Source organism: Plasmodium yoelii, assembly GCF_900002385.2.
Source record: "Plasmodium yoelii strain 17X genome assembly, chromosome: 13".
Classification (NCBI taxonomy): Eukaryota; Apicomplexa; class Aconoidasida; order Haemosporida; family Plasmodiidae; genus Plasmodium; species Plasmodium yoelii.
This window is the reverse complement of record NC_036185.2, coordinates 2,173,545-2,199,923: the sequence shown is the minus strand read 5'-3', so window position 1 is coordinate 2,199,923 and position 26,379 is coordinate 2,173,545. Positions and strand designations below refer to the sequence as shown.

The following is a 26,379-nucleotide window of genomic DNA, read 5'->3' as shown; positions in this document are numbered from 1 at the left end:
CTTGTGACACACAAATTAATAAAAACTGTACAGGTATTTTTAAATTTTTTTGAATTTTTTTTGAATTTTTTTGATTTTTTTTGAATTTTTTTTATTTTTTTGAATTTTTTTTATTTTTTTGAATTTTTTTTCCATTAGTGCTAGCCATTTTGAAAAACACGAAAAAAATATATAACAGTATATACAATATTTATATGTTAAAATGTTGTAAATTTCATTGAAAAAATAGTAGAGAATAAAAATAATATGATTTATGTGTAATATATATATATACAATTTTTTCATTTGAATAATTATCAAATATGTGTGTGTCAAAAAAATGAGCAAATGGGGTTTATTAGCAGGGGAAATTTTGTGGCCCAAGGAATTTATATATGTTATTGAAAATGAAGGTTGTAATAATAAATTTGGGCATAGTTATGTGATAAAATATAATGGAAATATAGTTCAAAAAAATTTAAAAAAATGTTTAAATAATGTAGATAAAATGATAAATGCAACTAAATCTATATGTGTAAATTTAGAACAACAAATAGATGAATATGATCCAGATAATTTAAATTATGAAAATAAAATATCAGACGAATCAAAAAATGCTAACCAAATATTACTTAGATTATCAGAAAAAAAACAAGGGATGAAAGAACAACTTTCAAAAATAAATACAATTCAAGAAAAATTTGATATATTATTAAAAAATGAACCATCTTATAACTTCCGATTAGATTTTCCATATTCCAATTTTCAAAACAATCCTTTAATCGAAAAAATAAAAAATTCATACTTAAACACAAAAAATGAAATTTATAACAATTGGGCAATAACTCATACTAACAGCCCCAGTCAAAATTATCAAACCTATCAAAATGGTCAAAATGGTCAAAATTACCAAACCTATCAAACCTATCAAAATGGTCAAAAACGTGGTGACAAAACTAAACGCGATGAAAATAAAAAAGGATATAGAAGCTATATATATAATATAAAAGTTATAGAATGTGACGAAACGATAGTAGGGGGTCACGAATTTATATTTTCAGAAGACAGTTCAAATAACGTAAAAATTAACAAGTTAATTAAAGAAGGGAAAGATATAAAAAATTCGATATATGAATATAAGGAATATTGTAAAGATATGGATAATTGTGAAGAAAACGAAGAGTCATATTTTGAGGAAGAAGAAAAAGAAAACGATTTGAATTACAAAGACGGAAAAAATAAGAGTACAGGAAATAAAGATTACGAAGTTACATACGAAACGTTAGGTGTGGTCCCATATAGTGACATAATTATATTAAATAAAAAAGAGCTTGATAAAAAAAATAAACAAGTTGCAGGGTTTGTAACACCATTTATGATAAATGGTAATATTAAAAAAATGATTAAAAATATAAATCCATATAATAAATATAAATTTAGTGATGAAATGGTATATAAAAATTTATGTAACATTATAAAAGTTATGAATTATTTACAAGAGAAAAATATAGTTCATGGGAATATAAAACCAACTAATTTATTTATAAGTAACAATGGTTTTAATATTTTAATTGGAAATTTTGTTCCCAAAATGAAATTAACAAATTATTATTTTTATGTTATAAATAAAACAAGGGCATGTATGAAATATATTTCACCTGAACTTTTACTTTATATAAAAAAAAAAACAAATAAATTAAAAAAAAATATAAAAAAAAATAAAATAATTAATATAGAAAAGTATCTTATAAAAAATGACATATTCTGTTTAGGATTATCTTTTTATTATATTATATCAATGAATGAAGATATTTTAAATTATATAAATGATTCTCGAATGTTTCAATATAAGGTTGATCATCTTCAATCATATATAAAAAAACCAGAATTATTTTATCTTCTCAAAAATCTTTTAATATATGATCATATGTATAGACCTAACTGGTCTGACCTATCTAATATCATAACACAAATAAATAAAGAACGAATAAAAATTTTCATCTAAATTTGTTTCAGTTCCCCACCCCCTATGGATACAATCACATACATTCAGTTTAGCGTACGAAAAAAGGGTAGCCAATAAAGGGGTAGCCGATAAAGGGGTCGCCGAATTTGCATAATTAACAAGAGGCTTGAAGATATGTAATTATTTATTTAAGCAATGTGTGTTAGTGTTCATATAATGAAAACATAAACAATTGTGTAATTAAATTTAAACATGAAAATATTTAAGATTTTACACGATTCATAAATGCCAAAAGATGGGTAGGTAACAAGATATATAGATAATAAATGGTTGAACAGGTTGAACAGGTTGAAAATGTTGAAAAGGTTGAAAATGTTGAAAAGGTTGAAAATATAATTTTGTGTGTATTTATTAAATATAAAAATGAGATAAAATATATACAACATTGTATATATCCATTATTCCTTAATTTGAATTGTAAAAGAAAATAAGATAATAATATTTTTATTATCACAAATATAGCATATATATGAATAAGAGCAGTATAGCTAAATGTGTGTCAGCATGGTCGATTACAATAAACATCCATTTTGTGCAAAAAAATGCATATACACATGCATATGCATATACATATATACATATACATACATATGCATATGCATATACATATATACATATACATACATATGCATACACTTCCAAGTGTGTACATTTTATGAGCTTTTAATTTTGATCATAATTTTGTTCGAAATTTTTTTTATTTTTAAAATTATTAAATGGTTTTTTATTAAAATTGTTTTTATCTCGATTATTGAAATTGTTTCCAAACTTTTTTCCGGAAAACCCTTTTCCTCCATTTCCTCCACCTCTTTTCTTAAAAAAGCCACCATTTCCATTATTGTAATTATTTCGATCACCTTTATTATTACCACCAAATCCTGAATCACCATTAAGAGATGTAGATGGGGTAACTTGTACATAATAATTTTTCCATAAATATCCATCTTTTTCTAATGCTTTTAAAGCTCCTTGTGGTGAATCAAATGTGATTTTAACTTTAGTTTTTTTCGTTTGTGTATTATTATTATTATTATTATTATTTCCGTATACATATATATTAGTTACATTTCCATATTCACCAAATAAAGATCTAGCATCTGTATCATTGAATTTTGGATTTGATGTATATATATATATTGTTGGAGATAATATTCCTTCAGATATAATAAGAGGAACACCTTTAAATTTTTCCTTATTTTTAAATAACAACTTTTCTTTAATATCATTTTTTTGACAAAACAGAAATGCACAATTATAGTAATTACTTATTCCTAAGATAACTTCTTCTTCGTTATATGATTCACCTAATAAATTTTTTATAAATAAATTTAAATCTTCATAATTTTGATCTTTACTTATATTGTTAATTGTAACTATATATCCTTTTTTATTATTAAATTGGTTATTGTTTGTTTCGTTATTTGCCATTGAATCTATTCCATTATTTTTTTTTTGTTTTTTATTTTTTCCTTTATCAAATGAATTATCATTTTTTCTTTTTCCTTGCCCATCTTCTTTGTTTTGGTTTCCTGACAAAATAGATTCTGTTTTATTATTTTTGAGTGGGAAAGTTGATTTAACTTCTGTTGTTTTATTTTTTTCATCTTCTGAATCAGAAGAAGAATCTGATGAGTCAGAAGAAGAATCAGATGAATCTGACGAATCTGAGTCAGCTTTTTTCTTTTCCTTGGTTTCTACTTTATTTTGAGCGGGTTCTACTTTATTTTGAGCAGGTTCTACTTTTTTTTGAACGGGTTCAACTTTTTTTGTTTCTTCCTCATCAGAAGAGTCAGAAGAATCTGATGAATCCGATGAATCTGAATCGTCTTTTTTCTTTTTTGGGGCTTCTACTTTTTTTTGAACAGGTTCTACTTTATCTTGAGCGGGTTCTACTTTATCTTGAGCGGGTTCTACTTTATTTTGAGCGGGTTCTACTTTTTTTGTTTCTTCCTCATCAGAAGAATCTGAAGAATCTGAGGAATCTGAGGAATCTGAATCATCTTTCTTTTTTTTATTACTTTTCTTTTTACTATCTGCGTTAGATTTTACTTCAGACTCTGCTGCAGTCGATTCAGTCAATTGGGTATTTGCCTTTACATCTTCATCTAAAAATGGGAAAAATGAAAAAATAAAAAAATAAAAAAATGAAAAAATAAAATAAATTGCATAAATGTGCATATCTATAAGAATGTTAGCGCAATAAATGAAACAAAACAGTGTCATTGGGTTCGTAAATTTTTCAATTTTTTTCATTTTTTCCATTTTTCATTATGAACAAAATAAACATGTAAAACGCCACATTTGTGATGCCATAAAAAAATTATAATTTTTTTTATTTTATTTTTTCAGAGATCTTGGTGAAATGATATAAGATATCATCATATTAGAATCAGATACTTTTTTTTCATCATAAAAAATAAAATAGCACACAGTTTAGAATCACACAAATGGGAAAAACAAAGTATAGGAAACAATATGTAAATGTAGAAAAATAAAAATTCTTGTTAATTTTGTCTGGGTAATGGGGATACTAACCTCCTTGGATGTTTGAATCAGTAGCTTTAGAATCCTCCTTAGTTTCTTTTTTTTTAAATAAAGATAATGCCATTTTATTTTAAAAATGAATATATACAAACTGCTAAAACTATATATGATAATAAAATATACTAAAAAAAATAAAAGAAAAATTATTTGGCTACTTAAAATGTTGCTTATATATATATATATATATTTTTTTTTTTTTTTTTTAATTCTTTGGTTTTATAAGAAAAAATCAGCAATTCCAAAAATGTTTTACATTTATAAATATGTTATTAATAATAATGAAATTAAAAGTTGGTAGTTATTTTTGTAATATCATGAAAAAGTAAAAGTAAAAATAAAGTAGAAATAAAAATAAAAGTAAAAATAAAAGTAAAAATAAAATTAAAATAATGATATTTTTTCTTAAACTTAATTATACAAAATGATGTTATCAAAGTGATGTTACCAAAATGATGTTATAAAATGATGTTACAAAATTAGTTAATTTTTATTTTTAAATTGTAAACTAATTATAAATTAATAATGTATAAAAATATAATTATAATATTTGTATTACATTTAGGGGATAAATTTCAAATTTATGAATTTATTTGCTTTTTTATATACATAATGTCGTAAAAACATAATAAGCAATAAAAATAAAATATGATATACAGGAATCAAATATACCCATATATACATCATTATAGTATATATATATATATATAATATAATATAATATATAATATATATTTATAGGCATACATGCATACTGCTAATTATAATCACATTTCGAATAAATATCACTATTGAATTAAATTAATAACACAACGCATTGCATTTCTTTGTTCTTTTGCTATTTTGGTTATACATATGGATTCAAAAATGTAAAGAAAAAAATATAGCTAAAACAAATATTTAAGATGGTGCTATATATTTATATTTTCTTAAATTTTTTTTAATCTTAAAAATTTAAGGATATACTATTTCACATAAATAAAATAAACATTAAAAAAAAACCATTTTATATTTTGATTTAAAATATTTTTATTATATCGTTGAAAAGTAGCCAACTATATACAAAATAAAAGATATACAAAATAAAAGATATACAAAATGAAAGATATACAAAATGAAAGATATACAAAATAAAAGATATACAAAATAAAAGATATACAAAATTAAAGATATATATAAAATAAATGAGATATATAAAATAAATGCTTGTCAGCCATGTTGTTGTATTCTTTCTCTTGTTAAAAAATTCGATATAATATATCTCGCCATTTTAAAATTGTTCATATATATTTATTTATATCGCTATATGTATAGCCATTTACTTACGTATGCAATAGCAAACAAAAGATGTTACTTTCATGTAAGACGTTTTGCATTGTTAAAACATATGCAATAAATTAATTGAAGGGGGTGTCATGTTTTTTATATTCGACTAAAAACAAACTTAACAGTAAAAAATGTTATAAACATGTGAGGGTTGGAAGAAAATTATGTACATACATATGCATATGCAACATTTTGGCATGTTTTGTACATGTTTAAATGCCATGAAAAAAGGTTACATATTTTTATAATAAAAAAACGAATATAAATACATACATTTTTCAATGTATATATTACTTGTGTATTTTGTAGAAAACATAATCGCACACATATAGTAAGTATTATAATAAATTGTGCGAAATGGCTAGAATATTTCTTTTTTAATTATATAATAAAATATATATATTTTTTACTTTTTATATACTAAAAAAAATATTTATTCGATTTTTTTTTTAAATATATTTAAAAGTTTAAATTCTGTATTTCTGGGTTTTGACACTACAATACATTTTCCTTCTTCCAATTGTGTAGTTGGTGTTTGAATTCGAATGTAAAATTTTATGCTATTTGTTATTATAAAGGCTATAAAAAAAAAAAAAAAAATATATATAGCTAGTCTAACAAAAAAAAATAAAAATAGCTAGTCGAACAAAAAAAATAAAAATAGCTAGTCGAGCAAAAATAAATATATACACAGTAATATATTATATGTATAAAAATTACCTGTTATATTAAAAACAATAAGCTGATTAAATAAAACAAAATTAGCATTTCCAGTATTTTTACGTAGCCATGTATTCAAAGTAATTGAAAACATATTAAAATGAATGACCCAAATAGATAGCTAAAAAAAATGTAAAAATGTAAAAAAATGTTAATTGGCACAGTATTAGGAAAAGTGCATATATATTATGTAAGCTCAAATGTTTGTTCAGTTTTTTACTAGTTTTGCGAATGGAATGGTATACAACGTATTTTCGTAATCTATAGACATTAATATCTGAAAAAAAAAATATATACTATATATGTTTTTATATTTTACAAATTGTTAAATATTGTTATTTCCAAATTAACTTACCAATACGTATATTATATCGTTTACTACTATGTTTGGATGAAATACAAGCGCAATCTGAAAAAAAAAAAAAAATGCATAAATGTACACACATTATATGAGTCAGGCATATTACATGAATCAGATATAGTAGTAGCACTTCTCTTTGTTTTTACCGCGATCATAATTTTTAAGTAAATAAGGGGCGTTTTCGATAGACGGAAAAAAAGTGGTATGGGGTAAAGGAAGATATGAAACTGGAGGCAAACAAGGGGAAAAATATCCATAGATATGTGTGTGCACACAAATAACATAAAAAATATAAATAAAATAAAAAATATAAATAACATAAAAAATATAAATAACATAAATAAAAACGTATTTGATCTTACATGAAAGAGAAACAAAAAGGAATAGTAATAGTTCTTGAACATCTAGAGAAGGGGAAAAATAACGAAACTATTTGTAAGCCCAATAATATCCATAATTGGCTTTTCATTTTTTATGAAATAAATTTTTAAAGTATTACCGTCGAAAAGATATACCAATAATTTCCCAAATTGGGGATCAGGTAAAAAATCTTGTATTCGTTTATCAGTGTATTATTTAGAAAGGACTGGGATAAAAAAAAATAAAAAAATAAAAATAATAAAATAAAAAAATAAAAATAATAAAATAAAAATAATAAAATGTATAAATAATAAAAGATATAAATGTAAACTGTGTTTATATATTTTCAGACTATTTTCTTTCCCATTTTCTTTCCCATTTTTTCTTTCATTTCTTACAATTGACTTGCCATTCATATAATATGATACAATTATTAATAAGCCATAAAATATACAAGTAAAAAGTAGAATTATAAAATTTTTGAACAAGATAAAAAACAGTTTTTGAAATTCAATCTGTTTTTTAATATGAGAAATAATTATATTGTCTTTAATAAAAATAATAAAATTATTTATCCCAATAATTATAAGTATAAAATGAAAAGATGTTATATAAATAAGAATTGAATTTAAAACAATTATACAAAAAAAATTAATAAATAAAATAATCTTGTTTGAATTTGTTGATATCCTTAATATAGTCAAATAAAAAGACATTGTTATTATCAGCAACTTAAAATTGTCTAAAGATAAAAATACATTTGCTAAAATAGTAAGAGGATTATTTAAATAAATATTTATTAACAAAACAGGATTAATTAGTTTCCATCCATTTTGGCTTGTTTGTTCATAAATATAATTAAAAAAATCTTTCTTCTTTTTTATATGTTCAATTATTAGAAATAAAAAAATAGCTATGAATATATCTGTTAAGCATATTAGCATGAAATATCGAAATTCATGATAAGGGAAAATATCTATCACATTAGATTGTCTATTTATTTTTTTTTCTGATGTTTTTATTCTGACCTTGTTCATAATATTTTTTTTTTCATTAAATATAATAAAATGTAAAAAGCTTAAAAATATAGGATTTATTCGTAATACTAAAAATGAATATATGTCTTTATATCTTTTCCTTAATATATAACTATCATATATATATTTCATATTATATATATCTGAATTAAATGAATAATACATAGAATCACTTTTAAATATATTTTCTTTTATATTTTTATTATAACGTTTATCCATTTGAAAATATTGTTCTAAATTTCCATTTAAATAATTTATACGATTGTGTTCCCATGTTTTGTATTCATTATTGTTAAGCTTAGATTTTTCTAAATTTGGGATATTTTCTTCTTTTATTATACTATTTATGTTTATAATTTTTTCAATATATTCATAGTTTGACCCTTCTAAAATGTTTAACACATAAAATACGACTACTCTTATAATTACACATATTACTAAACTAGCGAATAAGCCATTTTTTTTGTTTTGTATTTTCATACTTATGTTCATTTTTAGGATGAATAAAAAAAAATGTACATATACATATATATATTAAACTATACATGAATTAGCAATATTTGTTCCCGTTGTGTATAGCTACGCGATGGGGAGGGGAAAATAAAAAACCTGCACAAAGGAATTATGCTCAGAAAAAAAAAAAAAAATGTGAATTAGTAATTAGTTATAAAATTTAAAACACATTTAATAATTCCATTTTTGCAAAAAAATAAAAATAAACATAAAAAAAAAAAATAATAAAATTATAAATGTGTATATCGGTTGCTATGTTATTTTTCCCTTCCGTGTAAATATTTTATTCTTTTTTATTTTGCGCCAATATTTTAACCTTGCAGCATTTTTTTTTTTTTTTTTTTTTTTTTTCTGAACGGCAAGGTATTTTTTTCTATAACCAAGCACCTTGAGATTAAATGGTATATATGCTAGTATCATATTATATAGAGAAAAGGATATAAAAATAATTTGTCATTTGTGTATGAATTTTTTTCCCTTTTTTTTTTTTTTTTGAATTAAATTTGGAATTAATTTCAGTAGTAGATCAGGTAAATATCTACATTTGTTGTTTTAGAAATAAAATAAATATAAAATAAACATATTTAATAACTAAATTGAAATAGAAAAATTAAATAAATAGTATGTTGTGCCTAAAAAAAAAAGAAGTAAAATTAATAAAGTATAATATTATTTAACACAAATTTGTACATATACAAATATCATAAATATAACAATTTATTCTATTTTTATATATTAAACCGATTATTAATTTTTAAAATTATAATTAAAAAAATATCATAATTTATTTTGATTGGTAATATGTAATAACACATTTTAGGATACAAGGTATCATTTATATTTTTTTCTTTCAATACATACAAAATCAGAAATAGGAATATTGCTAGGGGTGGGGGTAGAGAATTGGATAAATATTATGTTTAAATAAATTACAACTTTTTTTTTTATATTCATTTTAAAAAAGAAAAGCATAGTAAGTACTTCCCACTTATTCCAAATTTTATTTTAAAAACAAAAATAAAAGGAAAATACACTCCTTTGTAAATATGTGCATATTATAGAAGTGGATGCCGCGTTAAACCCCCTGAAAATATAACTTAAAGTGCATGTGCACATATACAACGCATACATACATACATACGCATACATACGCATACATGCATACATATACATGTGTGTGTGTGCGGATTTATTCTCAAGATAATTTATATTTTAAAAAATGATGAAAACAAGATCCCGAATTTTAAATTCTCTGACAAAGAATGGGGTAGGGAACCAACTCATGGGTTTTGAAAATTATATTAATAATTGTAACAATGTTATGAACAAACGAAATATTAACAGTTTGATTCAAATAAATGAAAATGAAGGGAAAGGAATTAACATAAAATATTATATTAAAAAAAATGTAAATTTATACAATCAAAATAAAATCAATATTTTTAAAATTAATAAAAAAAATTTTGCTATAGGAATATTTGAACGAAAAAAACCACATATGAATATTGGCACAATTGGTCATGTAGATCATGGAAAAACTACATTAACAGCAGCTATAACTAAAGTGTGTTCAAAATATGATAGAGGCACTTTTAAATCATATGAAGATATAGATAAAACGCCGGAAGAACAAAAAAGAGGAATAACAATAAATGCTACACATGTTGAATATGAAACAGAAAAAAGGCATTATAGTCATATTGATTGCCCTGGACATTTAGATTATATAAAAAATATGATTACAGGTACATCTCAAATGGATGGATCAATATTAGTTGTGTCAGCATATGATGGTTTAATGCCACAAACTAAAGAACATGTATTATTATCAAGACAAATCGGTATTAATAAAATAATTGTATATTTAAATAAAATAGATATGTGTGAAGATCAAGAATTAGTAGATTTAGTAGAATTAGAAGTTAGAGAATTATTATCTTTTCATAAATATGATGGTGATAATATTCCATTTATTAAAGGTTCTGCTTTAAAAGCTTTAAATGATGATCCATCTGAATATGGAGTTCCATCTATTTTAAAATTATTAGATGCATGTGATAATTATATTGATGAACCCAAAAGAAAAATCGATTTACCTTTTCTTATGAGCATAGATGATGTATTACAAATTTCAGGAAAAGGAACAGTAGCTACTGGACGTGTTGAACAAGGAACTATTAAAATTAATGAGTCTGTTGATATTTTAGGAATAAAAGAAAAATCGATCAAAACTGTTATTACTGGAATTGAAATGTTTAGAAAAACATTAGATACTGCACAAGCAGGTGATCAAATTGGAGTAATGCTTAAAAATGTAAAAAAAAATGATATATCTAGAGGTATGGTTGTAACAAAAATACCAAATATGAAAACATATAAAAAATTTGAATCAGATATTTATGTTTTAAAAAATGAAGAAGGAGGAAGAAAAAATCCATTCTCATCATATTATAGACCACAAGTATATATACGAACTGCTGATGTAAATTGTGCTGTTATATTAAATGAGGATACACAAATAGCAAATCCTGGTGATAATATAAAATGTACTATTGAGCTTATGTATCCTTTAGCTATTAGTTCTGGTCTTCGTTTTTCATTAAGAGAAGGTGGAAAAACTGTAGCTTCGGGTATAATTACTAAAGTTTTATAAATAAGTTATTTATTTTTCATTACTATTTTTCATTACTATTTTTCATTACTATTTTTCATTACTATTTTTCATTCTATTTTTCATTACTATTTTTTTTTTTTTTTTTTTTTTTTTAATATCTTTCACTACATGACTTGCCCAATTTGCCAATTTTTTGGCAAAATGATGGTTTAGTTTTATTTTCCACTTTTTCGTTTTTCATTTTCATTCGATTTTAATTAGTTTATAACTATGAGACACGAATTGTATGGCACTTAGTAAAATAAGAAAAATAAGAAAAATAAGAAAAATAAGAAAAAAATAAGAAAAAAAATAAGAAAAAAATAAGAAAAAAATAAGAAAAAAATAAGAAAAATATACACGTACATGTACGTATAAATGTGCATGTGCATGTACATGGCATACGTGACGGTGGGGCCACTTGCCACTTGCCACTCCAAACTTCGCCCTCAAATGAAGAGACGCGAAAAGTCATCAAGCCTGTATCGCTCATGCGTATGAGGACAAATAAAAAGATCATCAGGCTTAAGAAACATAGATATAGCTTTTTCAGAAAATACATGACCAGTGGGTGTAGTAAAAGGAGGGTTATTTTCATCCATAATTTGATTAGTATAAGGACATAATAAAAAGCTTTTTGTTTTTGGAATGTTAGGAATTTGAGATATAACAGGTTTTAATTCATCTATACATGTTGGACAATTTGTTGATTTTTTTTTATTTTTTTCACATTGATCTGTTTTTATAACTGATATTCCAGATTTTAGTAAAAATTCTAATAAAGGTTTATTCATAGTTCCTATAATATCTGAATAAGCTAGCTTAAATATTTTTAATATTTTTTTCCATCTTTTTTTATTAAATTGATTTAATTTTTCAATATCAGTATAATTAACATTTATATAAGTTATTACAAATTTGACATCATCTGATATAAATTTATCATTTCCAAAAATAACAAAACGTTTTAAATATTCCAAAGCTTCAAAATATTTATTTTCAAAAATTAAATAAATAACATGTTGTAGATGTAATTCAGATTCAATATTTGAATTCATTTTTTTTAATTGAGATTTATATTTTTGACACCATTCTAACCCAGGTTGAATATTATACATTCTTAATTCTTTTAATATTAAAAGATATTCTTTATATATATATGCATCTGAATAATTGTCTAATTGATATCTTTTACAAAATATTTCACTAGTATTAAAAAAACCATATCTACAAAAATAACCATCAATTAGCCAATTTATTCTTTTATCATAAGAATCAAAATTAAAATTTCGTTTTAAACTTTCGACTTGTATATCTTCCTCCTCATATATATATTCTAATCTACTATGAAGTTTTTTTATAACCTGACTAACCATTTTTTTTGAATTTATAACTTTTTTTTTTAACGCATTTAACTTTTCAATTATCGTATTTATTTTAGTTAATTGCATTTTTTCATTTAAATTTAATAATTTTTTTTCTATAAATAATGTTATTATTGTAAAATTTTTTTCCATTTCTTTTTGAATATTTCGAAATACGTTCATTATAGATTTTAATGGAATTTGAACAAAATATTTGTCTATAACATTTATTACCATTTTTTTTTTTTTTTTTTTTAAATCTTTTTCTTTTTCGATTTGTTTATTATCACACATTTTTTCTTTTATCACTTTTTCCTGATTTTCTGTCTCATTTTCTAAGATAAAATAATTCATCATTTTCCATGTATCTACAAAATTATTATCTTCATTCCCTGACTTATTTATTTTTTCGACAGTTTCGGATTTTGTATTTTTTCCATCAAAAATTGCATGTCCTTCAATTTGGCTTATGCTATTTGAATGACCAATATTTGATTCTATTTTACTTTCCAATGCCATTATAACATTATTATTATTTTTTACAATATTTAATTGTTCATCTATTTTTTTTTCAATATAATTTAACACCTTTTCCCCTTTTGACGACACTCCTTGATCGTCTTTTTTTTCGCTTTTGGAGGTTTCATCTTTTACTTCATCTTTTACTTCATCTTTTACTTCATTTTTTACTTCATTTTTTCCCTCATCTTTTCCCTCATCTTTTACTTCATCCGCTTCGCCCTTTTCAATATCCATCTTTATTTGATTGTTTTATAATTTTTTAACTTACCTTCTTTTACCGCTCTACATTGAGATAACGGTAAAAAAAAAAAAAAAAAAAAAAATCTATATATACAAAATATGATATATCAAAATTAATTACATAGAATAATACATGCATATACATATATATTATTTCCAAATTAAAAAAAATAGGAAATAAAAAACGAAAAGAAAAAAAGGATAGCTCAATGATTTATTTAAAAATAAATTATATTTTTAAAATGCAAAGTACGCACTGATTGCTCATCATATATGATATACACACTCATTAAAAAATCCTTATTTTCAACGATTGCGAATGAGAAAAAATAAATAATTAAAATAAAAACAAATAAACTAAATAACGAATTTGATAAAATATTACTGAATAACCATATAAACAAAAATATGTGCACACATGCCCATTTACTAAAGTTCCAGTGGAAAATTAAATCTCCACCTTTTCAAAATTTGGGTATTGAAATGGCTAACTAGCCATAAAAAATGAGGGGGGAAGATAGCCAAAATAAAAAAAATATAATGAAAAAAAAAAATAAATAAAATGAAATAAATGAACAAATGAAATAAATGAACAAATGAAATAAATGAATAAATGAATAAAAAAACGCTGTTCGAAATAACCCTTCGGAAATGGAAAAATTAAATGCATGCACATAAGTATGTTGTATCATTTATATCCGAACAAATACGGTTTCTTAATTGGATACAATTATAACGAAATATTTATGGATATAGAAATATAATACCGCCAAATATCATATTTTAAAGCGAATTATTAAAAAAACCTGAACTGTACATAAATTATTGAGAACATAGGAGGAACACACATACATATATATGTGCCTTTAAATTGACATACATTTTTTAATGGAAAAAAGGTTAACAGATTAAATGAAAAAGGATATTTTAAAAAGTCTATATTGAAAAATAAAATGAAAGTAATAAGATAGTATGGAAAATAATCTGAATTGTTAATATGTGCAGCTTTTTTTTTTTTATACAATCTAGCTATCAAATTTTTAATGACAATCTTAAAATCCATAGATAGAGTAATTTTTTATATTTGATTTCAGCATTCTTTGTATTATATGGAATATATTTATATATTACATTTTTAAGGTGAATACATATTTATATTTATTGATAAAGTAATATGATACTTTTCTTATACATGCCTATATAAGCGTTTGAAATAAGAGTATGAACGGTACATATATAAAGTGTAAAAATATGACATGTACATATAATTATAGATATGTATATATTATATGAATGCATTTTTTATTTCCCCTTTCTGTTCATAGTGCTAACACAAAATAAGTAATATAATATGTATATAAATATATGTGCATATGTTTTTTCTTCAGTTTTTTCTTCAGTTTTTTACAATATTTATAAAATTAAAAATTATGCATAAAATAAAAAATACAAAATACAAAATTTGCAACTAATATTAAAAATGCACATTTTTCCTTTTCGCTATATAAGAAATGTGCCAAAAATAAAGATAGTTTTTTTTTTTTTTTTTTTTTTAATAATAAATTTTTTACCGTTATTTTATTGATACAACATTGTATTTATTTTTATTTCACTCCTTTAGTGAATCATTTATTTATTTTTTTTTTTTTTTCAAAAATATTGGAAATGGAAAACAATTACATATATCAAACACGCATATTAATTTATTTATTTATTTATTATACAACATGACATGATAATAATAATAATTGTAAACGATTTTATTTGTGTAATTAAAAAAATATATATTTATTATATATTAGCAATGCATACACGTTTAATTAAAAAAAAAAATTCTTATAGCACAAACATGTTAAGTATAGTATGAGCAATGATCAAATTATAAAAATAAAACTAAAACATAGAAAATTAATCTAAAATATTAACAATAATATTAAAATAATTTATAATAATATTTATAACTACCAAAATAATATTACAAAATAAACCATAAAAATAATCACAAAAAGGAGAATAAAGGGATTACGAAAATAATAACAAATTGTAAGGGAAAAAAAAATATAAATAAAAAAGTATAAATAAAAAAATATAAATAAAAAAATATAAATAGTATACTTTGTTATATTTTATGCATACGTGCGTACATGGTATTGGTGTGCTGTAATATTTTTATAACATTGAAGTGACATATAATACAAAAAATAACAGTATATATATAACTAGTAGTACATACAATATAAATAATGTAAATTTGTTATAAATAAATCGAAAAATCGGAAATTCACACATACATATAATATCTGCATGTAATAATTATTTATACATAGATTTATAATTGCACAAATATATGTACACTATTTATAATTATTCCCTAATATTTTATAATATTTATATTTTCATTCATTTCACAGGTAAAAATAATAGCACATTGCAGGTATAAAGTTTTTAGGTTTTTATATAATTAATTTTGTGTGTTAAATAAAAGATAAAAGATATTTTCGGAAGAATATAAAATATATGCATATGTAGTAATTTAAATAAGTGCTAATTTTGGGCGCAATAGTAATTATAAATACATGAACAGTTCATATATTTTTATAACAAAATGAAGGTAATAAACGATTTTTTAAGAACAGTTAACGATCCAGAAAAGTTGAAAAGGTATTTATCAGAACATAGTTTTTCAATAAAAGTATACTCATTATTTTTAGTACTAGTTTTTATATTTTATCATTTATTTTCCGATGGAGACTTTTCATTTTTATTAACATTATCATCCATAATAAGTATGTTTTCGTTTTTGATGGTTTTCCTAAAAATCGAAGTGAGCAAATCATGTGCAGGCGTATCTTTAAAAATGATGGAATGTTATGTTATATTAAATACAGCTAGATTATTGTCTATTATACCTTTTGAAGGATATTTGCCTTATGATAAAAGTGGAGATTGGCTATACCAATTAGTCGAAGCGATTTCATTATTTACTAATTGTTGTGTTGTATATTTATGCAGATATAAATATAAAAACACATATGATAGTTCAAATGATATTTTTAATAATATGTTTTTAATAATTCCTGCTTTTGTTATTTCCATTTTTATTCATCCCTCCTTGAATTCATTTTTTCCCGCTGATGTAAGAAATTGAAAACGCAAATATACAGCCATCAAATGTGGTTATCTCTTCGCTAGCCTGACAATGCTGACAAAAGTGGATATTTTAACATGTTTATATTTTCATATTTTCATATTTTTATATTTTCATATTTTAACATGTTTATATTTTCATATTTTCATATTTTCCCCCTTTCAGGTATCCTGGTCATTTGCCCTTTACCTTGAGTCTGTTTGCGTGCTACCACAATTGTCTATGTTTCAAAAAGAGGTAAATAAGAGAAAAAAAAATTATGACCATATATAGCTAGCTAGTTTGCACACACATTCCTTGTTCATATAATTTAGCTCAAAATAATATATTTTTTCTGATTTGTTCAGGGAAAAGTGGCAGCATTTACAACCCATTTCTTAGCTTCTCAAGCTTTATCAAAAGTGAGCATCGAAAACTAAAAAGAATGAAAAAAAATTATACCTTCCATTTTTTTAATAATGTCTATACAAATTGAGGTACTTCTTTTTTCGTAGGTTTTATCCTTTCTTTTTTGGATTGTATCATATAAAGAATTGAATTCATCCGATAATATTGTAAGAGAACATAATATATTTGCACTCCTGTGTATGTACATATGTATGCATGTATAAATATGTATATACATGTGCGTATGTATCGATTGTCCATTCCTTTACATGTTTATAATTAACATAAATACATGCACAAGCGATAATGTTCATATTTTTATTATTTTATTTTATTATTTTTTTTTTTTTTAATAGATTAAATCATACGTAGGAGTTTGGGTTGTCATTATGCAAATAGTTCAACTTATTTTAATGGGAGATTTCATTTATCATTATATTCGATGTTTAAGCAAGGGTGTTTCATTTGATAATTTATTAAATGAAAATGTTTAAAAAAAAAAAAATGGATATATTATTTAAAAGGAAAATTTGTTTTCTTTTTTAATTTCACTTTTATTGTATGATTTATTCCACAAGCATGATAAAGAAAAGCATAATCAAAAAAATTATAATATTAATGAAACAGGATTCTAAATTTTGTTAATATATACGTATATCTTTCAGTGGTATATGAAGATTTTGTTATTATTATTATTATTATTATATATGTGCATATGTATGTATAGGTATATATACCTACCTAATTTATTGTTCCTTTTTTTTTTTTTTTAACGTCTTATTTTTAATGGGCGATTTTAATTAATACATTCATTATATTGAGAAATATCGATTTATATCCAATTATAAGGGAAAATAAAAAAAAAAAAAAAAATACCATAAAATATAGATGCCCAAACCAAAGCTTGGATAAAATGCGGATCCTATATTATCAAGATTTAATAAAAATTATACATATTTTATTGTTACTATTTTAATTTGCATTATACAAAACACACCTATATGTATATAATATGTTCATATATATTGGTGATATATTTATACATTTTATAATAATGGAATTTTTTTTTATTGTCTACACATTTATATAAGCATTTGGTTGTTTGTTTCATGTTTCATATATCTACAAAATATTTATTTGTTTTCCTATATCCTCTTTTTTTTTTTTTTTAATTTAATATTACGATTTTTTAAGAACATATTTAAAAAAAAAAAATTTATTTTGGGACGTTTTATATTTTTTAAAAAATATTATGTGAAATTAAATAAAGCTATTATATAGCTAAATGTACAAAGTCCTTAATTATGGACAGCAATAGAAACATATATTTTTAAATTTGGATACTAAAAAGGCTATAGTTTTTTCCTATTCATATTTTTATTCAACGCGATTTATTATCTTATAAATATATATTTTTTTCTTCTTTTTTATAATATGATAAATCCCGAAAAATAAACACGTGCATATTTTTATAATATCTATATATATACTTAAAATTCATATATACAATATATGCATAATGCAGTTGGGCGAAGAGAGCGTGTGAAAATATCGTTTAAACTTGATTTGTAATATATTAATTAATATCATTATTATCATTTAGTTGTAATATTTTTGCTTTTTTTTAATATTGTGTTTCTGAAAAAGTTATAATTTATAAGAAAATCTAACTTTTTAATCATCGAAACATTTCTTTTGTTTTGCTTTTTTATTTTGCTTTTTTATTTATTTATTTAATTTTTTTTTTTTTTTCCGTATAATTATTAATTAGTCAGGCAAAAATATACATATTTATTGCTTGTACATATTTATTTTATAATTATTGTCATTGTTTAGAATAATAAGGAACATATTTGGATATTCGAATTATGCATATATGTGTATATGTACATTTAATAAAATGCGTTAAAGAGTCATATGATGAAAATATATAAAACAGTTTATGTTAAAAATGTTTTTAGTGAAAAAAAGATATGCTTCCTTTTTTAATAATGTTTATAAATTCAAACTTTTCAATAATAAATTACCAAACGAGCGATATGGCAGCATTAGCAGTTTGGTCTGTAACAGGTAGCTCACCAAAAAAAATTAAAAAAAATACATGACAAAATAAAATATTCATGGTTGTATCGTTTATGGTTCCTTTTGTGAAATATTAACATATTTTACTTATTTTATATTTTACTTATTTTATATTTTACTTATTTTATATTTTACTTATTTTTTATTTTTTATTTTATATTTTATATTTTTTTAAACCCTTAAAAGACGCTTTTTTGCAAGTAGAAACTTTTATGATATATTGAATGTAAAAAAGAGTAGCAGCAAAAATGAAATAAAACAAGCCTATAGAAAATTAGCGTTAAAATATCATCCCGATAGAAATCCTAATAATAGAACAGAATCGGAACAAAAGTTTAGAGAAATTACAGAAGCTTATGAAACATTAAGTGATGATAATAAAAAAAGTATATATGATAGTCAATTAAATAATGGCTTCTCTTCAAACAGTTTTGGAAATAATTATAGTAACACCTCAAATCAAAATATGAATTATAATTTTAAAACGACAAAAATGACTGATGAAGAAATTGAAAATGTTTTTAAGAATGTATTTGGGAATATGAACATTGATGATATATTCCGGTCTAATATATTTAATGAGGTAAAATGGGAAAACATAAAATAGGAAAATATAAAAATAGGGAAATATAAAAATGGGAAAATATAATAATATTGTATCTATCCATTATCTAGTTTATTTGAAAAATGGGTTTTTTAATAAGTGCCTATTTAATATACTTGTGCATATTTTCACATTTTCAAAAATAATTTTTTTTGTTTTTCTTTTTTCCTTAGAATCATTTTAAGACAAGGACAATGAGAAGCAACATATTCAGCAACTTTGAATCAACGGGTAAATTTTTTTTTTTTTTTTTCTTAAATATTCGATTATCTTTATTTTCATCTTTCCACCATTTTCACCATTTTCACCATTTTTCATCTTTCCTCCCTTCACTTTAGAATCCCATGGAAGTGCCAATTCAAACATAAAACGTATGCTGAATGACCTGTTCTAATTTCTATATAATAGGCTCTAACATATTTATTACTATTTTACGTTAATTTTCGATACATAAATATGTGCACATACATTTTTATGGCCCTTTAAATTTCTTAGAAACAAACATAAAGACAGAAATAATACCACGCGGAAATAAAATAATTGAAAAAACCACAAAAATTATTATTTACAAAGATGGGAATGTGAAACAAGAAGTTATAGAGCGGGAGTTGAACAACAATCGAGGTTCATAAATAAAAAAAAAAATAAAAAAAAAAAAATAAAAAATAAAAAATAAAAAATAATAAATCAATAAAAGCATAGAAAATGCAATTTTTCCATATACATTAATTTGCATATATTATAATTAATTAAAAATGCATAACAACGTTTTTACTAACAAATTGGTGAATATATGTTTTCGTATTATATTTATGCGATGTTTTTTCAATTGTTTGGCTACCTGACAATTCTGTTGGCTAGCTATTATTTTTTTTTTTTTATTCACATTTTATTTGTATCATATCATACCATTTTCAATGCACAAAAAGCTACACATGGCAGTGGCAGTTGCGTCTGCCTTCATTGTCTACCATTTATTATGTATTTATTTATTTATTATTTATGCATTTATTTATTTATGCATTTATTATTTATGCATTTATTTATTTATTATTTATTTACTTACGTATATGCCACCACCTACTGTTTCCTATTCGCCTTTTCCACTTTCCGAGACTATAAATTCCCGAAACACTTTTTTTAATTTTTAATAGAATTTGAAGGAATCTTTGATTATTTTTCAAAATTTGAAAATAACAAAAAAAATGTAAATAACTATAATATGCATAGATCGACGTTAAATAAAAATATAAATAATTTATCTCAAAATAAAGTATCAAAATATATTTTAAATTATATGTTTGGAATTCTTTCCATTGCAACTAGAAAAATACTTGTTAATTTCACGATTAACATAATTAGAAAAATAATACAAATTATAATATTTATGTTTAAAAGGAGATAAATTCAGATACCATTATCTTTTGAGGGATATCTTAAATAAATATAATTTTTTATTTTTTTACAAATTTTTTTGTATTATATTTCTTCGTTTTTTTGTTTTAACTACGCACCGATTTACATGACCATGTGTGTATTTTCTTTTGTTTAGCTATTTCGTCATTATAATCCTCATTTTGTTTTTTATATTTTTTATATTTTTTTATATTTTGAATAAACTTATTTTATATCAATTAATTTGTATGCTACCATCAAATGAACATAATATTTTTCTAAACATATATGGAGGAAAAAATTTTGTTTTTTTCATCTCCTCGTAAATTATTCCCTTTACCATTTTGCTCTCCTCGTTATTCCATACAAGCTAAAAAAAAAAAAAAAAAAAAATAATAAAATGATAAAATAAATATATATATATATACACCCCGTGATGCACATTTTAAAAGTAAAATGGCAAGAATGGTTGTGGTTGTATCATATAATAATAGGAAGGATTGTTATAAGGACTCGATTTTGTGAGTCTTACCTCCGAAGTGTGATAAACTTTTCGATCTGGATATTCGATACACCATGTTATATAATATTTATCATAAAACCAATAACCAGTTAAATTATCAGATGTTTTTACTGTCCCATTTTCATAAATATAAATATAAAAAGATTTTTTTTTTTGAAATAGACAATTATATGTATTTATTTTCCAAAGAGTATTTTTTAATGGATGAATATTATTATTATTATTATCTTGATCGTTTTTTAAAAAATTATTTATTTTTTTTTTTATTAAATTTGTTAATTTTCTAATTTCTATAGTACTATAAATATTTCTCTTTCTGTATTCATTACCCTTTAAACATACGCCAGTCAAATTATTGGAAATTTTATTACTATTGCTATTGCTATTATTTTTTTTATTTTTTTTTTTATGATTGATGTTAGTATAATCTGGGCATTTTGAATATTCTACTAAAATTTTATTAAATTTCTCGAAATTATTTCCATAAGCTTTGAGCGTAAACACATAATTTTCTCTCTCAAAAAAAAATAAAATTAAAAAAAAAAAAAAAAAATATATATATGGGTATCTCATTATTTGGTCAGGTAATTTTGAAGGATATAAAACAAAACAAATAAATAAAAGTATGTAGAAGTATCAAAAAAAAACAAAAAATTATATTTTATAGATCTATTAAAAATAAAGACAAAAATAATGTAAATATTTAAAATGTTGTATAAATATATGTACATATTTTTTGCACACATGTGTATATTGACTATATAGCTAGTTTTCCATTTTTAGTAACTTTTTTTATTTTTTATTTTTTAATTTTTATCTAAATTTGATCCAAATTCGAATCAGATTCAACCCCATATGTATCTATATATTTATTATTGTGTAAAATTTCTCCAGATTTTCTTTTTAATTCTTCATCTCTCAATTCTTCCATATCTTCATCTGATAAACATGTGAATATTTTATTAACTTTAAAACCCTCGTAATCAAAAATATTTTTTTTTTTTAATGATTTTCGTTCTTTATTTATTTCTTTAATTCTTCTTCCGTTTTTATCATACATATGTTTCATTGCGTACTGATAATTTTTTTTTCTTTTTATTTCTTTTTGATCTATTTTATGTGCTTTTAGTATATTTATTGGTTGTTTTATTTTATAGCCATTTATATTTTTATCTTTATATTTTAAACAACTATCTTCATCATTTTTTTGGTCTTCTTTTAATTTATCACAATAATAATTATTATATTTATGTGATATATTATTAGTTCCACACCTTTTGTAGGCCATAAAATTATTTATGAAATATGATTTTTTATTATTTATGCATTGTATAACATATAAAAATAAAAAAATAAAAACACATTTTACCATACATGAATAGCTTGCTTTTGTCATTATTTTATGAACAGTTCAGAAAAAAAAAAAAAAAAAAAAAAAATTAAAAAAATAAAAAAAATATAAAATTATCCCATTCTTATGCTTCGTATTGACTGTTTAAAAGGCAAACAAAAAAGTCGCATATAATGTTATAACTATGCATATTATAATTATGGTATTATAACTATGCATATTATAATTATGGTATTATTTTCGTTTGCTAATTTAGAATTGTGAACTTCTCAATACGTTGTAAAAGTGCCAAGCATTTAAAAAAATGTAGCTCTTAATCGAATAAAAAAAAATAACGGAATGAGAAATATTTTTGTTGGTTCTTTGTGTGAGGATGGGGATTTGTTTTTTTCATGTTTTTAAAAGTGGCTATAAATAGTATGTGTATATATTTAAACAAATAAAAGCATAACAAAAAATTAAATAAATAATAAATGAATAAATGGATAAATGAATAAATGAATAAATGAATAAATGGATAAATGGATAAATGAATAAAATTAATAATTCAGCAAAAGGACGAAAGAAAGATATTAACAAAAGGATATTTTATATGGTATTATTTATGGTGTTAAAAAATAAATAGCTGTCCCCTTTCCGTATTATATAAAGGTTTTTTATTTTGTTTTTATTTTGTTTTTATGTTTTCATTTTTAAATGCCTAAAACACAGCCTAAGTGTTAATATTACTAGTTCATATTTTTTTTTATCTCTTTTTAAAAAATTACAAAGATTTTTAAAATGCATCAAATGAAAATTTTAACGCATCATTGGCCCCTTTAACTTTATGGTCTTTTAAATTTGGAGAAGCTTCATACACCTATTAAAAAATGAAAGAAAAATAAAAGCAAAACCAAAATAAAACCAAAATAAAACCAAAATAAAAACAAAATAAAACCAAAATAAAACCAAAATAAAACCAAAATAAAACCAAAATTTGTCCATATTTATTTACATGATTAACATTGTGTGTATCCATGTAATAATATATTCGTAAATTATGAAAAAAATATTATACCGTTGCAACTGCTTTTCTTGTGTAATTAGTGCCTACGCCTTTAAGCCCTGACAAAAAAAAAAATAAAAATATATTTTTGTAAAATAAATTAATATGTATTATTTATTTGTTTGTAAGCTGTTTATCCATTAATACCTATATAAAATATTTTTGTCGTCTCTGCTCCGTAATTTTCGCAAAAATAAAGGGTCAAGTAACTTACGTTGAATAGTGATGTTACCTAAAGGGGGAAATAAAACATGAACGATAAAAGGGGGAAATAAAATATGAACGACAAAATAGCTAGCTCAAAAAAAAAACTCGAAAATTTTTTAGTGATTACTTTTAAGGGATATTCAACTGCACCATGAAAATCTTCGGACAAATCTATTTCTTGAATACATTTAAAATCGTTAATGCTACATAGACAAAAAATCGAGAAAAAAAAATCGAGAAAAAAATCGAGAAAAAATGAATTGTAAAAATATGGGGAATGCAAAAATGCACACATGTATTCGCTATATTCCAAAATGTATGTTCAATATTCTTTTTCGTTTCTATTACTTTTCAAAATCTATATCTTCTCTATTGGAAAATATTTTCATTTTTTTTGGATACGTTCCTTCCTCACCACCAATTAAAAATAAACTTGAGATCTAAAAAAAAGTTTAACAATAATTAACATAAATAATTGTAAAATTGTAAGAAAATATTGTTCGTGTTGGTTTTTTTTAAAATATATTCATTACCTTGCAAGGATTGGTAAAAGGAATATTTATTATCTTAAAATAAAATAAATAAGAAAAAAATGGTGAAATATATTATATATACATAATAAGGGTATATGCTTATTTACGTATCTTTTTATAGAATAAATGTATTCAGATAAAAGTTCAGATTTTTTTATTTCTTTATTTTTCTAATTATTATCATTATTCGTACCAATTCGTGATCCGCATCACTCTCACAATTTGGCGAAGATAATCTGTCTTCATATGGTTTGAAAATCTTTTTGCATGATCCATGTATCTATTTAAAAAGTGGGAATAAAAGTACGTGAATGATGTATATGAGATAAAATAAATATCATATAATCGTCTCCTTGTTATATTACAATTTTTTTGACATAATAAAATTACCTGTTCATTTAAACAAGTAACTTTTTCTATATCTATATATTTTAATAAAAATTCTCCTCCTTTTAAAACTTCATCACTTTCCCTACATCCACAACCTTCATGATGAGATATTGGCATTTTTAAAAAAAAAATAAAAATTATTCTTATATAATTGAAAAAAACAGCATTTGATGGAACTGACAGAATATGCTTTATTCAGTTCTATTAATGTTACAATTTAATGCGGCGTAATATTTTTATGATTTATATTTTATGCAATATTTTTTTTTTTTTTTTTTTTTTTTTTTTTCAATATATTTGTAATATACAAAAATGTGCATATTATATTCTAACTTGTTCGTTTTTATCTAACATAAAAACATATAGACGTACAATTTTAAGTGTACAAAATGGCTACTTCAGCCAACTAAATATTACATATTTTATGATATATAAATTTTTTAAACTAATTTTCAATTTAATCGTAGCAAATATAAATATGCATAATATTATACAGTTAAACATAAAAGAGAAAAAAGTTATGATAAAATCAAGTTTAAAAAAAAAAGGAAAAAAAAAAATAGTGGCGCGAAAGAATAACATTAAGTGCATATAATATCATATATATCAATACTGCTTCAAAAAATATGTAGTAGGAATAGGCTATATTTTTTGATAAAATTAAACTGCTCTGGCAACAATAAAAAGTGGAAATATAATGTATATTATTAACTGTTCAGAAGAAATAGTTAAAGCGTTCATAATTTTTTTTAGTGTTCATAATTTTTTTAGTGTTCACAATTTTTTTAGTGTTCACAATTTTTTTAGTGTTCATAATTTTTTTAGTGTTCATAATTTTTTTAGTGTTCATAAAATGTAGTATACAAAATAAAACACAATGGATAAATCAAATTAAAATGTAACAAAAAAAGAAACAAACAATTGTATAGAATATTCATTCAAATAAAAAATGATCATACAACTTAAAAATAGAATATGCGCAACACATATTTAAGGAAATTCAATAGAGTTATAAAAAAAAAAAAAAAACTTAGCGAAATATATAAATATTTAAAATGAAAGTATGCAAAAT

General features: G+C 22.3%; 10 protein-coding genes and 1 non-coding gene across 11 annotated transcripts; 4 read left to right on the top strand and 7 right to left on the bottom strand.

Annotated features, from left to right (window-relative positions):
* Positions 1-319: 319 nt before the first annotated feature.
* PY17X_1350800 (protein kinase, putative) lies at positions 320-1,984 on the top strand (the record flags this gene model as incomplete). Its single annotated transcript, XM_022957243.1, has 1 exon — positions 320-1,984. One exon carries the CDS (start codon positions 320-322, stop codon positions 1,982-1,984), a length of 1,665 nt encoding a protein of 554 aa, XP_022813693.1.
* Positions 1,985-2,668: 684 nt separating this feature from the next.
* Positions 2,669-4,613, bottom strand: PY17X_1350600 (RNA-binding protein, putative; the record flags this gene model as incomplete). The annotated part of the gene is made up of 2 exons (XM_022957242.1): positions 2,669-4,110; positions 4,541-4,613. The coding sequence occupies 2 exons, from the start codon at positions 4,611-4,613 to the stop codon at positions 2,669-2,671; spliced, it is 1,515 nt and encodes a 504-aa protein (XP_022813692.1).
* Positions 4,341-4,420, bottom strand: PY17X_1350700. Its single transcript, XR_002696583.1, has one exon. It is a non-coding gene; the product is annotated as a small nucleolar RNA snoR17 (small nucleolar RNA).
* Positions 4,614-6,305: 1,692 nt separating the features above from the next.
* On the bottom strand, positions 6,306-8,842 carry PY17X_1350500 (GPI transamidase subunit PIG-U, putative; the record flags this gene model as incomplete). The annotated part of the gene is made up of 8 exons (XM_022957241.1): positions 6,306-6,451; positions 6,593-6,713; positions 6,813-6,869; positions 6,948-7,001; positions 7,100-7,180; positions 7,316-7,357; positions 7,453-7,539; positions 7,712-8,842. The coding sequence occupies 8 exons, from the start codon at positions 8,840-8,842 to the stop codon at positions 6,306-6,308; spliced, it is 1,719 nt and encodes a 572-aa protein (XP_022813691.1).
* Positions 8,843-10,082: 1,240 nt separating this feature from the next.
* On the top strand, positions 10,083-11,516 carry PY17X_1350400 (elongation factor Tu, putative; the record flags this gene model as incomplete). Its single annotated transcript, XM_721633.1, has 1 exon — positions 10,083-11,516. The coding sequence occupies one exon, from the start codon at positions 10,083-10,085 to the stop codon at positions 11,514-11,516; it is 1,434 nt and encodes a 477-aa protein (XP_726726.1).
* Positions 11,517-11,965: 449 nt separating this feature from the next.
* On the bottom strand, positions 11,966-13,636 carry PY17X_1350300 (macrophage erythroblast attacher; the record flags this gene model as incomplete). The annotated part of the gene is made up of 1 exon (XM_721634.1): positions 11,966-13,636. One exon carries the CDS (start codon positions 13,634-13,636, stop codon positions 11,966-11,968), a length of 1,671 nt encoding a protein of 556 aa, XP_726727.1.
* Positions 13,637-16,247: 2,611 nt separating this feature from the next.
* On the top strand, positions 16,248-17,671 carry PY17X_1350200 (ER lumen protein retaining receptor protein; the record flags this gene model as incomplete). The annotated part of the gene is made up of 5 exons (XM_721960.1): positions 16,248-16,778; positions 16,956-17,027; positions 17,138-17,191; positions 17,285-17,344; positions 17,534-17,671. 5 exons carry the CDS (start codon positions 16,248-16,250, stop codon positions 17,669-17,671), a joined length of 855 nt encoding a protein of 284 aa, XP_727053.1.
* Positions 17,672-19,128: 1,457 nt separating this feature from the next.
* Positions 19,129-21,268, top strand: PY17X_1350100 (DnaJ protein, putative; the record flags this gene model as incomplete). The annotated part of the gene is made up of 6 exons (XM_022957239.1): positions 19,129-19,247; positions 19,446-19,842; positions 20,037-20,094; positions 20,202-20,234; positions 20,359-20,487; positions 21,018-21,268. The coding sequence occupies 6 exons, from the start codon at positions 19,129-19,131 to the stop codon at positions 21,266-21,268; spliced, it is 987 nt and encodes a 328-aa protein (XP_022813690.1).
* Positions 21,269-21,493: 225 nt separating this feature from the next.
* Positions 21,494-22,354, bottom strand: PY17X_1350000 (conserved Plasmodium protein, unknown function; the record flags this gene model as incomplete). Its single annotated transcript, XM_719345.2, has 2 exons — positions 21,494-21,628; positions 21,791-22,354. The coding sequence occupies 2 exons, from the start codon at positions 22,352-22,354 to the stop codon at positions 21,494-21,496; spliced, it is 699 nt and encodes a 232-aa protein (XP_724438.2).
* Positions 22,355-22,598: 244 nt separating this feature from the next.
* Positions 22,599-23,177, bottom strand: PY17X_1349900 (conserved Plasmodium protein, unknown function; the record flags this gene model as incomplete). Its single annotated transcript, XM_719344.2, has 1 exon — positions 22,599-23,177. The coding sequence occupies one exon, from the start codon at positions 23,175-23,177 to the stop codon at positions 22,599-22,601; it is 579 nt and encodes a 192-aa protein (XP_724437.2).
* A 730-nt stretch (positions 23,178-23,907) lies between these two features.
* PY17X_1349800 (uncharacterized protein) lies at positions 23,908-25,424 on the bottom strand (the record flags this gene model as incomplete). Its single annotated transcript, XM_719343.2, has 8 exons — positions 23,908-23,991; positions 24,190-24,236; positions 24,325-24,409; positions 24,512-24,587; positions 24,733-24,824; positions 24,918-24,950; positions 25,111-25,197; positions 25,308-25,424. The coding sequence occupies 8 exons, from the start codon at positions 25,422-25,424 to the stop codon at positions 23,908-23,910; spliced, it is 621 nt and encodes a 206-aa protein (XP_724436.2).
* Between the last annotated feature and the right edge of the window lie 955 nt (positions 25,425-26,379).